This window comes from Haliotis rubra, unplaced genomic scaffold (assembly GCF_003918875.1).
Source record: "Haliotis rubra isolate DU_JTF1 unplaced genomic scaffold, ASM391887v1 Scf1993, whole genome shotgun sequence".
Classification (NCBI taxonomy): domain Eukaryota; kingdom Metazoa; phylum Mollusca; class Gastropoda; order Lepetellida; family Haliotidae; genus Haliotis; species Haliotis rubra.
In genome coordinates this window covers 24,001-37,920 of record NW_025765995.1, presented here as the reverse complement: position 1 = coordinate 37,920, position 13,920 = coordinate 24,001, and the positions used below count along the sequence as shown (strand labels likewise).

Below are 13,920 nucleotides of genomic sequence, written 5' to 3'. Positions count from 1 at the left end.
CACGACAGGGGAAGCCAAAAGTGGGTTGTAAACATTGTAACCATGAGGGGAATCGAACCTGGGTCTTTAGCGTGACGAGGAGAAACTTCAACCATTGGGCTACTCTACCGCCCTGTAATGTAATGCACGACATATATCCTGGACAGTAATACATAAAGGACCCTGTTATGTATTAGACAATAAAAGTAGGAGGTGTTTTATTTTGGGGTTTAACTACAGGAACATGCACCATTATCTATTTTGTTGGGTTGAGTTTCATCCGGCACTCTCAGAGTCAGGCAGCTAATCGCCAGCACACAAAGCCAAACGTCTAATCTACTCAGCCACCATAGCTTCCACACAAATGGAAGTCGGACAACTGGTAGTCTAGACCACGGACTTTGCGTACCCCTCTGATACGGCCGAAAGCTATCAATACATTCTGTGTACTGTGGACTCAACCCCACAAAAGTATTAGAATCTGAACTTCACTGAGAAAGTGTAATCCCAACTATAACTATAATGTGTTACACTATATTTGATGTTACTTTAAAAGTGATAATTCACAGAACAGTGTTTTACTTACAGAGTACTTGGCACTGGATATCCATCTCAATATTCTCAGGTTGTTATGACGCCACGTGTACGCTCACTACTGGTGGAGCATGTGTTTCCCCGAGCTGGCATTCTGCCAAACACTTGAGTCGGGCAATATTAACGCCGTTTACCCGGCGGCGAGGCAGTCGTCTTCCTAGCTGCTACACAGTTGACTTGAACAATGGAGCTATCAACAGTTGTATTCTACAGTCTGCTGTTGAGCGGTATCAGAGGTGTATTTGTTGATGCCAGTTTGGCAGATTTGGCTACACGAGTTAGTCTGGTCGAAGGAGAGATTAATGCTTGGAAGCTTACAGCTGTTACGACTGACGCTAAACTGATCAACAAATTTAAGGTGTTGAAGTCGTCACTGAAAGAAGAACTGACTAGAACATCCCTCCCTCCATTGATAACGCCTCTCGTCAAACAAGCAATTACCGAAATTCTTAACGAAGACTATATTGGCAATATAATAAGTGCACATGTCCTCGATGAAATTCACATCCTCAAAGCCAATTTGCAAAACACGAAGACTCAACTAATTGCAGTAACGCAAGAGTTGAGACATGCTGAAAGGGAAAGAAACACTTATAGAGAGAGTCTAAGAAGACTGCGTGGCAGTTTGACCAAAAACATCCGCGCATTGCAACGGCAGTTCAATCTGACTGTAGCTGACTTGGGTGATGCAAGGATGCTGAAATCCGAATTGAATCAGACCAATGATGATCTTTTGGAAACAAAGCAACAAATCACTGGTCTTACGGAGGACTTGATGGCACTGAATAAGAATTGTTGTGGGACTAAGAAAGAGATAAAAGAAAGTGATGTTAACACGACTTCGAACACGACGTATCCTGGAACTACAGCAGGTGAGTCTTTCAGCAACGATTAGTCGCTTATCTTGAAATTCCAACCGGAAGATATGAGTGTGTGTCTTCTGCTTTTGTCGGAGGTAAACTTTCAGTGTTTTATTTGGGAAACGTTACATTTCCGAACATGACAGTGTTAAACTGCCATATGTATGTCCTGCATAGAGTTTATTGGGCCTGTCAAAATGGGGACAACCATTGAGTTAGCAGGTAATGCCAACATAGGGCGTGCAATACATCTCGACATGTGATTTAGAGGTTTCCGTTTGTCTTTTGTACTTATTTTGTATCCGGGACAGAGAGAGAAATTTCAGTTGCCGCGCGTGTTGCAGTATGTAACCTGATAAAACGTTACACACAGACCGTGCAAACATCAGACAGAATACAAACTGGCACAGACAGACACAATGTACCTAAGCCGAGTGAAGACCGGTACTTGAGTACTCAATATACCTAAGGAATTGCTTCCGGACAGTGAAATCAACGACAGATGGCTTAGGGCATACGGGCAGTCGACAGACAGTAGGAGACAATTGACAGACAGTGCAGGACAGTCGACAGACAATAGGAGACAGTTGACAGACAGTGGGAGACAGTCGACAGACAGTGGGAGACAGTGGACAGACAGTGGTGGACAGACGACAGACAGTGGTGGACAGTCGACATACAGTGGGAGACAGTTGACAGACAGTGGTGGACAGTCGACATACAGTGGGAGACAGTCGACAGACAGTTGGAGACAGTCGACAGACACTGCGGGACAGTCGACAGACAGGCGATTCTCTGCTGAATGAACAGGATCTTGCAGACCTAACATAGAACAGTTATCGACAACGTGCATCATCGTCAGAAACTGTGGAGGGCCCGGACTGTACCTTGTTATATGATACCCCAATTCAACTATCAAACAATTATGCTAAAAACTAGATGTTAAGTGTCTGCAATATTATATCACAATATGTATGATGCCTGTTTGAGAGGCTAAGAAACACATGACTGTCACAGGGTACACGGACAGTGGTCACCGTGTGGGAGATTTGTGACTTCTTGTGCCCCTGGTTACCATGCGGGACATTTGTGACTTCTTGTGCCCCTGGTTACCATGTGGGACATTTGTGACTTCTTGTGCCCCTGGTTCCCATGCGGGACATTTGTGACTTTTTGTGCCCCTGGTTACCATGTGGGACATTTGTGACTTCTTGTGCCCCTGGTTCCCATGCGGGACATTTGTGACTTCTTGTGCCCCTGGTTACCATGTGGGACATTTGTGACTTCTTGTGCCCCTGGTTCCCATGTGGGACATTTGTGACTTCTTGTGCCCCTGGTTACCATGTGGGACATTTGTCACGTTTTTGCTCGTTGTCCCAATGTGGGACGTATCAACTTTGTGTTTCCAGTTATCAAGATCATATTCGGTTTAGATTCGTAAGTAGCAAATCTGTACGTTCAGAACTAAATCAGTAAACACTCTTGCAAGAGGAATATCAATGAATAACTGACGACCAATATTGGAAACACAAAGCATATAAGTTACGATCATAAACATCTATGCGTCATTGTTATCAGTTTAGCCCGACAGTTAAAATACAGTGAACACTGGTTATAATGCCCCTGGTTATAATGCACCCTGGTTATAATGCCTCTGGTTATAATGCCCCTGGTTTTAATGTCCCTGGTTATAATGCCACCCTGGATATAATGTCATGTATTTGCCAGAAGGGATTTCCTTCCTATATAATACCCTGGTTATAATGCCCCCGGTTATAATGCCCCTGGTTATAATGCCCCTGGTTATAATGCATCCCTGGATATATTGTCATGTATTTGCCAGAACAGATTTCCTGCCTATATAATACCCTGGTTATAATGCCAAACTAGATATTTATGGAACAAACAGACATTTTCCCCTGGTGATAATGCCAATTTCACTGGCTGCATGTAGTAGAAATACCTTAATTGGTCAATTGACATGACTGAAATTAAGTGACCAAACTCATTAATGCTTTACGTAGTCATGTAATCCCAGATAGGATAACACATGTGACAATACACTTCCTGACACCTACAAAAACAAGTCACCTGCAGTCCCCCAGACGCTGGCATTATCCAGACATTCAAGGCTCATTACAGGAGAATCAGCTCAATCACCTTGTTGATTGCACAGGTCCTCCTGGATATAATGCCATATTTTCTCCTGGACAAACGGTGGCATTATAACCAGTGTACTAGTATACTGTACATCCACGACCCCGCCCCTTTGCAATAGAGGTAGTCGGAACCATAATCTTATGCAACTCGAACATTTATACTTAGAGTCACCCCGCCATTGACCAACCACCCAGGACTCGAACTGATTTCGTCAGACTGGACCACCATTACAATGTAATCGTCACACTTCCCATGGTCGTCCCTTCACCCCATATACAACTCCAGTAATGAGGCTATATATGTGGGGCAAGCGCTGCAGATCTCATCTTATATATACCCATGTACACCTCCAGCAATGGGGCTATATATAGGGGCAAAACGCTGCATCTCATCTCATTATATACCCATGTACAACTCCAGTAATGAGGTTATATATGTGGGGCAAGCGCTGCAGATCTCATCTCATTATATACCCATGTACAGCTCCAGCAATGAGGCTATATATGTGGGGCAAGCGCTGCAGATCTCATCTTATTATATACCCATGTACAGCTCCAGTAATGAGGCTATATATGTGGGGCAAGCGCTGCAGATCTCATCTTAGTATATACCCATGTACACCTCCAGTAATGAGGCTATATATGTGGGGCAAGCGCTGCAGATCTCATCTTAGTATATACCCATGTACAACTCCAGTAATGAGGTTATATGTGGGCAGCCAAGCGCTGCAGATCTCATCTTATTATATACCCATGTACAGCTCCAGCAATGAGGCTATATATGTGGGGCAAGCGCTGCAGATCTCATCTTATTATATACCCATGTACAAACCTCCAGCAATGAGGCTATATATGTGGGGCAAGCGCTGCATATCTCATCTTATTATATACCCATGTACACCTCCAGTAATGAGGTTATATATGTGGGGCAAGCGCTGCAGATCTCATCTTATTATATACCCATGTACACCTCCAGTAATGAGGCTATATATGTGGGCAAGCGCTGCAGATCTCATCTTATTATATACCCATGTACACCTCCAGTAATGAGGCTATATATGTGGGGCAAGCGCTGCAGATCTCATCTTATTATATACCCATGTACAACTCCAGTAATGGGGTTATATATGTGGGGCAAGCGCTGCAGATCTCATCTTATTATATACCCATGTACACCTCCAGCAATGAGGCTATATATGTAAAGCAAGCGCTGCAGATCTCATCTTATTATATACCCATGTATAGAAGCTCATGAGGCTATATATGTGGGGCACAGATCTCATCTTATTATATACCCATGTACAAGCTCAGGCTATATATGTGGGCAAGCGCTGCAGATCTCATCTTATTATATACCCATGTACACCTCCAGCAATGAGGCTATATATGTGGGGCAAGCGCTGCAGATCTCATCTTATTATATACCCATGTACAACTCCAGCAATGAGGCTATATATGTGGGGCAAGCGCTGCAGATCTCATCTTACATTACATCAAGATCAGCTGGTGTGTGAAGATCATTACATTTACCCCATGGATGTCTAACCTCGGTCTAGCTTGACCACTGTTGCTGCAAGCTGAACATTATTATCGCTGATATTATGTCTGTTACTAATGTCCTTATATTTTACGATGCCGTTGTAATTGTACTGCATTTGAAGTTTGTATTTCAACTCTGCTGAAATATTTCTGAACCTCTTCTGGGGAACTTATTGATTCAGTTAGGAAGTGGACACCTGATGAGACTCAAACTGGTTTCGTCATGCCACAGCACCATTTCCATGACCACAGTATTACACCGATTCCAACTTGCTTCCAGTAAAACTGCCTAAACCCACTCGTCACGACTCAGCCTGGTGTTGTCCGACCAGACCCTTCATGTCAGACCTGTCCAACACATTATATTTTTGTGAACAAATATTAGGAATTTTGTGACATCAACAATCGGTGACTTAGGGAAGTACCCAATATGTCTATCGCATATGTTGTGATATGTAAATCCTACCAGATGCAATTGTTGTCCATGCCATACCACAGGTAGCACAAAGAATGATTGATTAGGAATATATACTACCCACCAAATGTTTAGACTCGCTAGTGTAAATATAGTCACTTATTTCAGTCAACTGTTATGAACTAGATTTTACAAAATATTCCATACTGTTTGAAGGTGCTGTTTACACCTGAACTGATATATTGTAAAACGAATTCGTAACGTTGAAAAGATTATAGTAATGAGTTCAATAAATGATGAAACTCGGTGAAAATTGGCGAATTCTTAACAAAACTTTACACCAAAACGCATCTGTACACATGCACGATATTTGCACATGCTTTTCAGCAATTTGCTGTATGATATAGTGCGATTCATCTGCATAAATTGTGCAGTTGTTTCCTCCAAGTTAGTTGAGAAATTCATCTCCGATGTAACCATATATATATTCATAACATTATGGTGAGTGCTTTTTACTAGTATATGTTGTTACATGTTGCTTTCATCTGATAAAACCGGAAGGGAAACATGAGTCGGGTAAACACATTTCCATACAGAGTTGTTGGTCAGTAAGCAGTAAAGCGCCAAACGTCAGGCGCCAAAGACGTTGACATTCTCCTAACCAGACACGTCATAGCAGTGACGTCATTGGCTGGCAAACTTTGCGGATGAACGTGTAAATGTATCGCTGCTGTAAAGCAGTCAAGGCATTTCATAACTAGCGTTTGTTTAGCCTGTCACCGGGCGGGGATGAAGGAACGTTGGGTTGTTCTGCGTCAATAAATATCTGAATTGCATTGATTCGGACTGTTCAGTCACGTGAAGTAATTTCCATAGACTTACATGTTATTTCATGTGTAGCATAAATAATTTTCATGAAGTGAGTTTAGGAATGATCTTCGTAAAATTTGACAGGCAAAATTAAAATCATATCTGCTCTGCGCGCATAATTTCAGTTCAATTTTCTAACCACTATTTAACTAATGACATCACATTTAGTAACTTACGTATGGTTCCACAATGCACAATCCCAATGGGCCGCCATGTTAAAGGAGTCTATAGCACTGTACCCATGTTGATTAAATTGTTTCCATTCAGTAAACAAGCAACGGAAAATTAAACCGAAATTGTGTGATTGTGTGATTGATTCGTCACAAATGTGCAAAATTTGACTTGGATCTTACAAAAATAAAATTCAGGAAAATTATTTATGCTGCACTAAATTAACATGTAAGTCTATGGAAATTACGTCAAGTGTCCAGATACTTTTCGCACCACTCCCCTCTACAGCACACGACCCAAAGTATCACCATAATGGTGATTTACATTGAAAGCCTGTAGCTTTGCTCTTTTAACACTGAAACCATAATGTGGAACACATGTATTTCTGTAACACTTCAAGAATATGCCATGAAATGTACAGTAGCTGGCCATAAGTGAGTGAGTCATCATGAGTGAAATTTCCATAGACTTACATGTTAATTAACTGTTGCAAATATAATTTTCATAAATTGAGTAGAAGTCATTTTATTTTGACATTTTGCAAACATCTCGGAAATCATCTTAGCTTCGTGAACATAATTTTCTTTCATCTTTCCGTTGATTAGTTATCGAAACACCATAGAAGTACAACTTAATTTTAATCTATCCCATAGACAGCCATGTTAAACCTGATTGGTATATGTCTAATATATGTCGTGTAAATAGTTGCAGTTTTCGTAATAATCATCGGAAAATTTAATGGAAATTATGTGTATGTAGCTGAGATGATTTCCCAATTGGTAGATAAGTATGAAAGCAATTCGACCGATTCTAAACTTACGAAAATTATTCTTGCGTTATTCTTTCACTAATGATGACTCACCATTTACCGTAGATTATGGAAGGGCATATTCTTGTTATTTCTAACATTGAAACAGACGGAATGTCAATCACTCGGTCAGCCGACATTTTGATCTTTACCACCACACACAGCCACTGTGTTTCTACCCTTGTTGTTTATCAAAGTACATTGCTTCCAACAACAAGTACGGCTGTGTCAGCTACACTTTCCGCCTCAGATAGTAGTATGAGAACTACACTTCCGCCGTCGCTCGATATGCTGACATTTTGTGAGTGTTTCACAGAGTTTGCCTGACAGAAATTACAACTGTGTTGCACAAACACCCAATAAAGTTACCATGCTGCCCTACACACTAGTGCAGTGGCTTAGGGTGAAAACCAAGAGGAGCATCTCAGCTGTTAACACACAGTCAGTGCACAGCTTATTACATTTTCAGATCAAACTGTAAAAATATATTTAGTAGTGTTCTTTTTTCTTTGGAGACACGTGGTCCTGCTGAACAGGTATCTCAATCAATTCAAACCGTATATATGTAATACATCTGCTATAACAGATGTATTTGGAATTTATCCATACATAATATTGAAAGGCAAAACATATGTGGAAAGGCGAAAACTGAGGCCAGTAGTTATAATGACCTGATGATGGAGCCAGAACAAGCCCTGAAACGTACTCAGGAATAAAAAGAATATGAATAAGAATAACCCAGAAAAATCTCTATGTTCAATGTATGCATAGTTTTCTGATCAACATATTCCCTGTTTCAGCCTCGACTGACCCGAGCAGCACGGTTCCACCAGTGCCAATGACGACACAAGACGCTGATCTACCGGGTAGGTGGGAGGAAGCTCAGTCCTTAATTCTTCCTGCATTTAACAGACTGATGTTATACCCGTTGAGATTCTGACTTGAGGGATGGGTCTCACCTATAGTATCGATCGACGTTCGTGTTGGCAATCACAGGATTTCAAACTGTAAAATCTAAATTTAGGAAGGGTTACTCTTTTCCTGCATAGACACGTGGTCTCGATGAAGAGTTATCTCAGTCAAATTAAACCATATATATTTAATACTTCTTCCATAAGAAATGTATTTAGAATTTAATCATACATAATATTGAAAGGCACAACGTATGTGGAAAGGCGAAAACTGAGGCCAGTAGTTATAATGTATGTATAGTTTTCTGAATAATATATTCCCTGTTTCAGCCTCGACTGATACGAGCCAGAGCAAGACGTTTCCACCCAGCGCCAGAGACGACACAAGACTCTGATCTACATGGTAGGTGGGAGAACCCAGCAGGCAGGAAGCTATAAGTCCTTAATTCTTCCTGTATTTAACACGCTGATGTATATACCCGTGGAGATTCTGAGATGAGTCTCGCCAATGGTATCAATCGACAATCATGTTGTCAATCAGAGGATTCCATGAACCAGATATTTATGCTGAGGTCGCCATCAGACAGCTGGAATACTGCTGAGTGTGGCGTTAAACAACAAACAAAACACTGTGACATAAACCAACGTTATATCTTATGACCCTAATATATACCAAACAACAGTTGTACTGACATTATCAAAGTTCAACAAACATCAACACTCTCCAGTCGTACACAAGATATTGTTACAACTTCTGGTTCTAACAGAAAGTTCTGTACTAAAACAAACCATCCATAATTCCAGAAACCACATGTTGACATTCCCGCCATGTTGTATTGTTGTCAGCCATGATGGAATTGTTTAAATGATGCAGCAATGTCCGAGTCACGTATCAACATGATGAAAAACATTGTAGATGTGTGACAAAGATGTCTGATGTACACAGTTTACTTTGTGTTGCAGCGACTCCATCACCAGCAGCAGGTCGCGACCTCTACTCCGCCAGCAAGGCCGGTGACCTGAGAGAGTGAAGCGGATCCTGTCAGCGGGTCACGTGGACATCAACACTAGAGTCTACAGCAGGACACCGGTGATGATGGCAGCAGTGATGGGACACAGCGATGTGGTGGAGTTCCTGGTGGGTAGAGGGCAGATGTGTCACTGGTGGACAGGGTCGGTAGGAACGTCCTTCACTTGGCCAGTGCTGGTGGACACCTGGAGATCGTGAAGCTGATCGTGTCCCTGAACGTGGTGAACATCAACGCCAGGAACAACGACGGGGAGACAGCGGCCGACTGGGCGAGACTTTGGACATCAGCGAAAGTGGCGGAGTTCCTGGTGTCACGTGGTGGACACTGAAGTCAGTGTTGGTGTGGACAGAGACGGTGCACATGTCGTTACTGACACTGACGTGGTGTGTGCCGTCAACGTTGTCGTGTGTCACGATTCAGGTGATTTCTTTTTCCTTTCTGAATATAAATAAAACTTGTTGAATGTATTTTCAGAAATTTTGTCATTTGTTGTGTTTGGAACCTCACGATCAGGTAAGAAAATTGTGAAGTGAGTGTAAACAAGCAAAACGGTGAGTGATTGTACGCAAACGTCGTCCGTCTTAACATAATTCTGTGTTAATTTTGTTCTGAGAATATCACGAATTGTGAAAACAGACAACAACAAACTGTTTGTTTACATGTTGCTGCACTCTGTGACCTCAGACTGAGCCGAGGTTCACCCAGCTGACATGGCGTCATTTGTACAGTGACAGTGACATCACACTGCTGGTGACGTCACAGATATACACTGAGGTGCCCGGCCGTCTTCTCAGCCAGATGGGACATAGAGCTGCGCAATGCTGGCTTCATGCCATACAACATATTTTTCAAATACCATCATGTGGTCGGGAAGGAAACGTTTGATCGTTTAACAAAGGAAGATTGGGCATTTGTAGCTGATTACTGCTGAAATTTAACCCTTTTACGATTTAACACACAGTATACAACATCAAACACATAACAATCATCACCCAAATCATCTCAGCTTTATTATTTCAATGGATGCCAGGAAGACAAATATTCCCCCAGTTCTCTGTTTCTTGATGTAACATTGTTATTTAGGCAAAGTACAATTGCTGATATGGCCGGTAAGAATTATATACTTCGTAAATCTCGCCATTTTTGACTAATGAAGCCATTCACGGCATCGTTTACTGTATGTTGCAAATGTAAATATCGGATAATTACCCGTTGAACTGAACTGAAAATTGTCTATTAGAGATCACCGGTATTTGGTCTTTTAAACAAATCGCCAATGGTTATTCTGAAACGTCGCCTTTAACCCTGAAGTCGTTTTGACTGTGTCTCGAAGTAAACATAAACACCGAAGTAAGCTCTCCGTTATGTTTGATAGTGTTTACAGAATGCATGTTTCACGTTAGCTGGTCATGAGACGCCTGTTACGTCACAAATATTTAATACCGAACTGCAACGCACACGTGAATTCCTCATGTATTTAAAAATCAAATGCCTAATGGTCTTTGTTCAAATAGTGTTTTGATATTAACCCCTGGATGCCGTTCAAATAATGTTGATGATATTTACCCCTGGATGCCGTTTAAATAAGGTTGATGATATTAAGCTCTTGATGCCGTTCAAATAATGTTGATGGTATTAACACCCTGGATGCCGTTTAAATAATGTTGATGATATTAACCCCTGGATGCCGTTCAAATAATGTTGATGGTATAAGGCCCTGGATGCTGTTCAAATAATGTTGATGATATTAACCCCCTGGATGCCGTTTAAATTTTTTTGATGATACTAAACCCCTGGATGCCGTTCAAATAATGTTGATGGTATTAACCCCCTGGATGCCGTTCAAATAATGTTGATGATATTAACCCCCTGGATGCCGTTCAAATAATTTTGATGATACTAAACCCCTGGATGCCGTTCAAATAATGTTGATGGTATTAACCCCCTGGATGCCGTTCAAATAATGTTGATGATATTAACCCCCAGGATGCCGTTCAAGTAATGTTGATGATATTAACCCCCAGGATGCCGTTCAAATAATATTGATATTTACCCCTGAATGCCGTTCAGATAGTGTTGATGATATTAACTCCCTGGATGCTGTTCAAATAGTGTTAATGATATTAACCCCCTGGATGCTGTTCAAATAGTGTTGATAATATTAACCCCCTGACACAGTTGAGTCGTGTTTTCTTTGTTCTGACACCCAAGCCTGAAAAGTGAACGTTGTCGCTATAAAAGTGCACAGTAATGTAGAATTTTAATTAAATTCCCTATCCGATGTATCTGTGAAGATCCGTGTTAGACCTGATGTAACTGGAATCCTGCTAAACCCAACTCACTCACTCGTTCCATAAGCGACCCGTGAAGATCCGGATTAGAATTGGTCTTTAGTAACCGACGCTTGTCGTAACGGGATCTGGTGGCCAGGCTGGCTGACTTGGTTGACACATGTCATCGGTTCCCAATTGCGTGGATCTATGCTCATACTGTTGAACACTGGATTGTCTGGTCCAGACTCGAATATTTACAGACCGCCGCCATTTAGCAGGAATATTGTTGAACAACAACCAACTAACAAATCAACCAATCCTATCCGATGAGTGAGTGAGTGAGTTTAGTTTTACACCGCACTCAGCAATTTTCAGCAATCCAGTGATCAACATCATGAGCATCGATCTACGCAAATGGGAACTGATGACATATATCAGCCAAGTCAGCGAGCCTGACCACCCGATCCCGTTAGTCGCCTCTGACGACAAGCATGGGTTACTGAAGGCCAATATTCTAACCCGGATCTTCACGGGTATAATCCTATCCGATGGGATAAATTCAAATATTGACTGTCAATACGAAGCCGGCTTGAAAAGTTGTCCGAAATTTCGTTATGGGTGAAAAAACACACAAAAACAAACAAAAAATCCCCCAGTAAATGTCTCCAAAGCACTTCACGACGATATTTGTTTTCGTCCTCATGGAATGTGTGAGGGAACCAAATAATGTCTGGTTGTATCTGTTGTTCACGATGAACCAGACTATTCCAAAGCAAAGATCCACTTTGTAACCGGATACGTTGTAGTTTCACAAATTACAGGAAATATTAAAATCACACAACATGAGAATTCATGCAACAGCGAAATGGATGGTCCTGCCCCATATCTACATAAGTTCTTAGATTCCCATATTCCGCTGCTTGTGTAGATGTATTCCGAGTAATTTTTCATCATCATTAACAGAGTACAAGTCACATCTTCAAATGTAAAGAAATTACTGAAAACATTACACCATGGTTTGCTTTATGGAGTATTTATTTTTTTTGCGACGGTGGAAAAGACGACATTTGTACGTTCATTGATCAACATATATATATATATATATATGTTCCTCACATAATTTCCGTTAATTATATAGAAGGCTTCGTTTTGGCTGCCATTCTTTCCACAGAACATGAAATGAATGAATTACAATTTAAATAATGCCCTTATAGATAAACAGTTACCAATAGACAGTTTGATTATGTATCTTAATTTAACGTAAATGAAACGAAATGGTTCACAAGACAGGAATATATTTTCAGTTATAGGAGTTTACTTCATGATGATGTGGTTATTTCTTTTCAAAAGTAATGAAAGATGCCAAAAATAGTTCCTTTTGTGTGGATTTTTCAGGTTAATTATTTAAGGTTTGTGCAAAGTAATATTAAATAATTAAATACTGGACATTATGTACTAAAGCACGTGTTGCAGTTATGCCTACTTTTCACCTAACACTTGTGTAGGGGCTAAAAATATGGTGTGCTGCGCTAAATGTGTCACTTTCGTCTGTAAATATTGTTCAAATAAGCAACAAAAAAATGCAAAGGATAAAAAACCAGAACATATAGCCTATGTCCATGTATGGCATCATATTATCATATTAAATAAGGCTAAATGTACTAATTTTTCACCTGATGTAGGAGTAAGTCTATACCCTGAAACGTTGTGTTCCCGATAACAAAGACGTTGACATTCATAAAACTCTCTACCTTATGTTTATGGCTTCTAAATGACATTCAAATACCTGAAGACTTAATGTAGATAATGAAATTAGCTCGCGAAAAAAATATCTGAAATATACGTAAAATGTACATTATCATACTTAAACTGATAGTATGCTTAGCTTGATAGTATGACTGTGTTTAATCTTATTCAACCGACTTCCATCTCAAACAAATTGCCAAATATGTACAACAAACTTGAGATACTACATCACTATCAATGACAGTGTTGTTGTTTTTTGTTTTTTGTATAAAATGGCGGGTTCACTGACTTCTCAGGATTTGGCGAGGGTCCTTTGATTCAGGAATAGTTTGTGGTGTAAGTAATGAGAAACACCCTGACTGCCTACGTATTGCTATTTGCTTTTGTTTTCTTAGTGAAGTTAGGAATGTCGATGAATTCCGTTGTCGTTGCATCGTTGATTTTGCGTCAGTCACGGCGGACGGAAACATTGACAATTTCGTTTGAATTCACCAAATCAATGTAATGTCTCTGTTTTTAATTACCTAACTCTTGCTACAAAATCTATTATGTGCGTCTACCGAA

General features: G+C 40.7%; 2 protein-coding genes across 3 annotated transcripts; both read left to right on the top strand.

Moving 5' to 3' along the window:
- Positions 1–567: 567 nt before the first annotated feature.
- On the top strand, positions 568–9,804 carry LOC124275200. 2 transcript variants are annotated; one of them, XM_046710688.1, is made up of 4 exons: positions 568–1,445; positions 8,196–8,261; positions 8,637–8,709; positions 9,270–9,804. In XM_046710688.1, the coding sequence occupies exons 1-3, from the start codon at positions 758–760 to the stop codon at positions 8,699–8,701; spliced, it is 819 nt and encodes a 272-aa protein (XP_046566644.1). In that variant the 5' UTR covers positions 568–757; the 3' UTR covers positions 8,702–8,709; positions 9,270–9,804. The 2 variants fall into 2 exon arrangements, with proteins under 2 accessions (XP_046566644.1, XP_046566643.1); XM_046710687.1 differs by having other exon boundaries at positions 8,637–9,804.
- On the top strand, positions 8,802–9,665 carry LOC124275198 (ankyrin repeat-containing protein P16F5.05c-like). Its single transcript, XM_046710686.1, has 3 exons — positions 8,802–8,817; positions 9,270–9,333; positions 9,479–9,665. Exons 1-3 carry the CDS (start codon positions 8,802–8,804, stop codon positions 9,663–9,665), a joined length of 267 nt encoding a protein of 88 aa, XP_046566642.1.
- Positions 9,805–13,920: the final 4,116 nt, after the last annotated feature.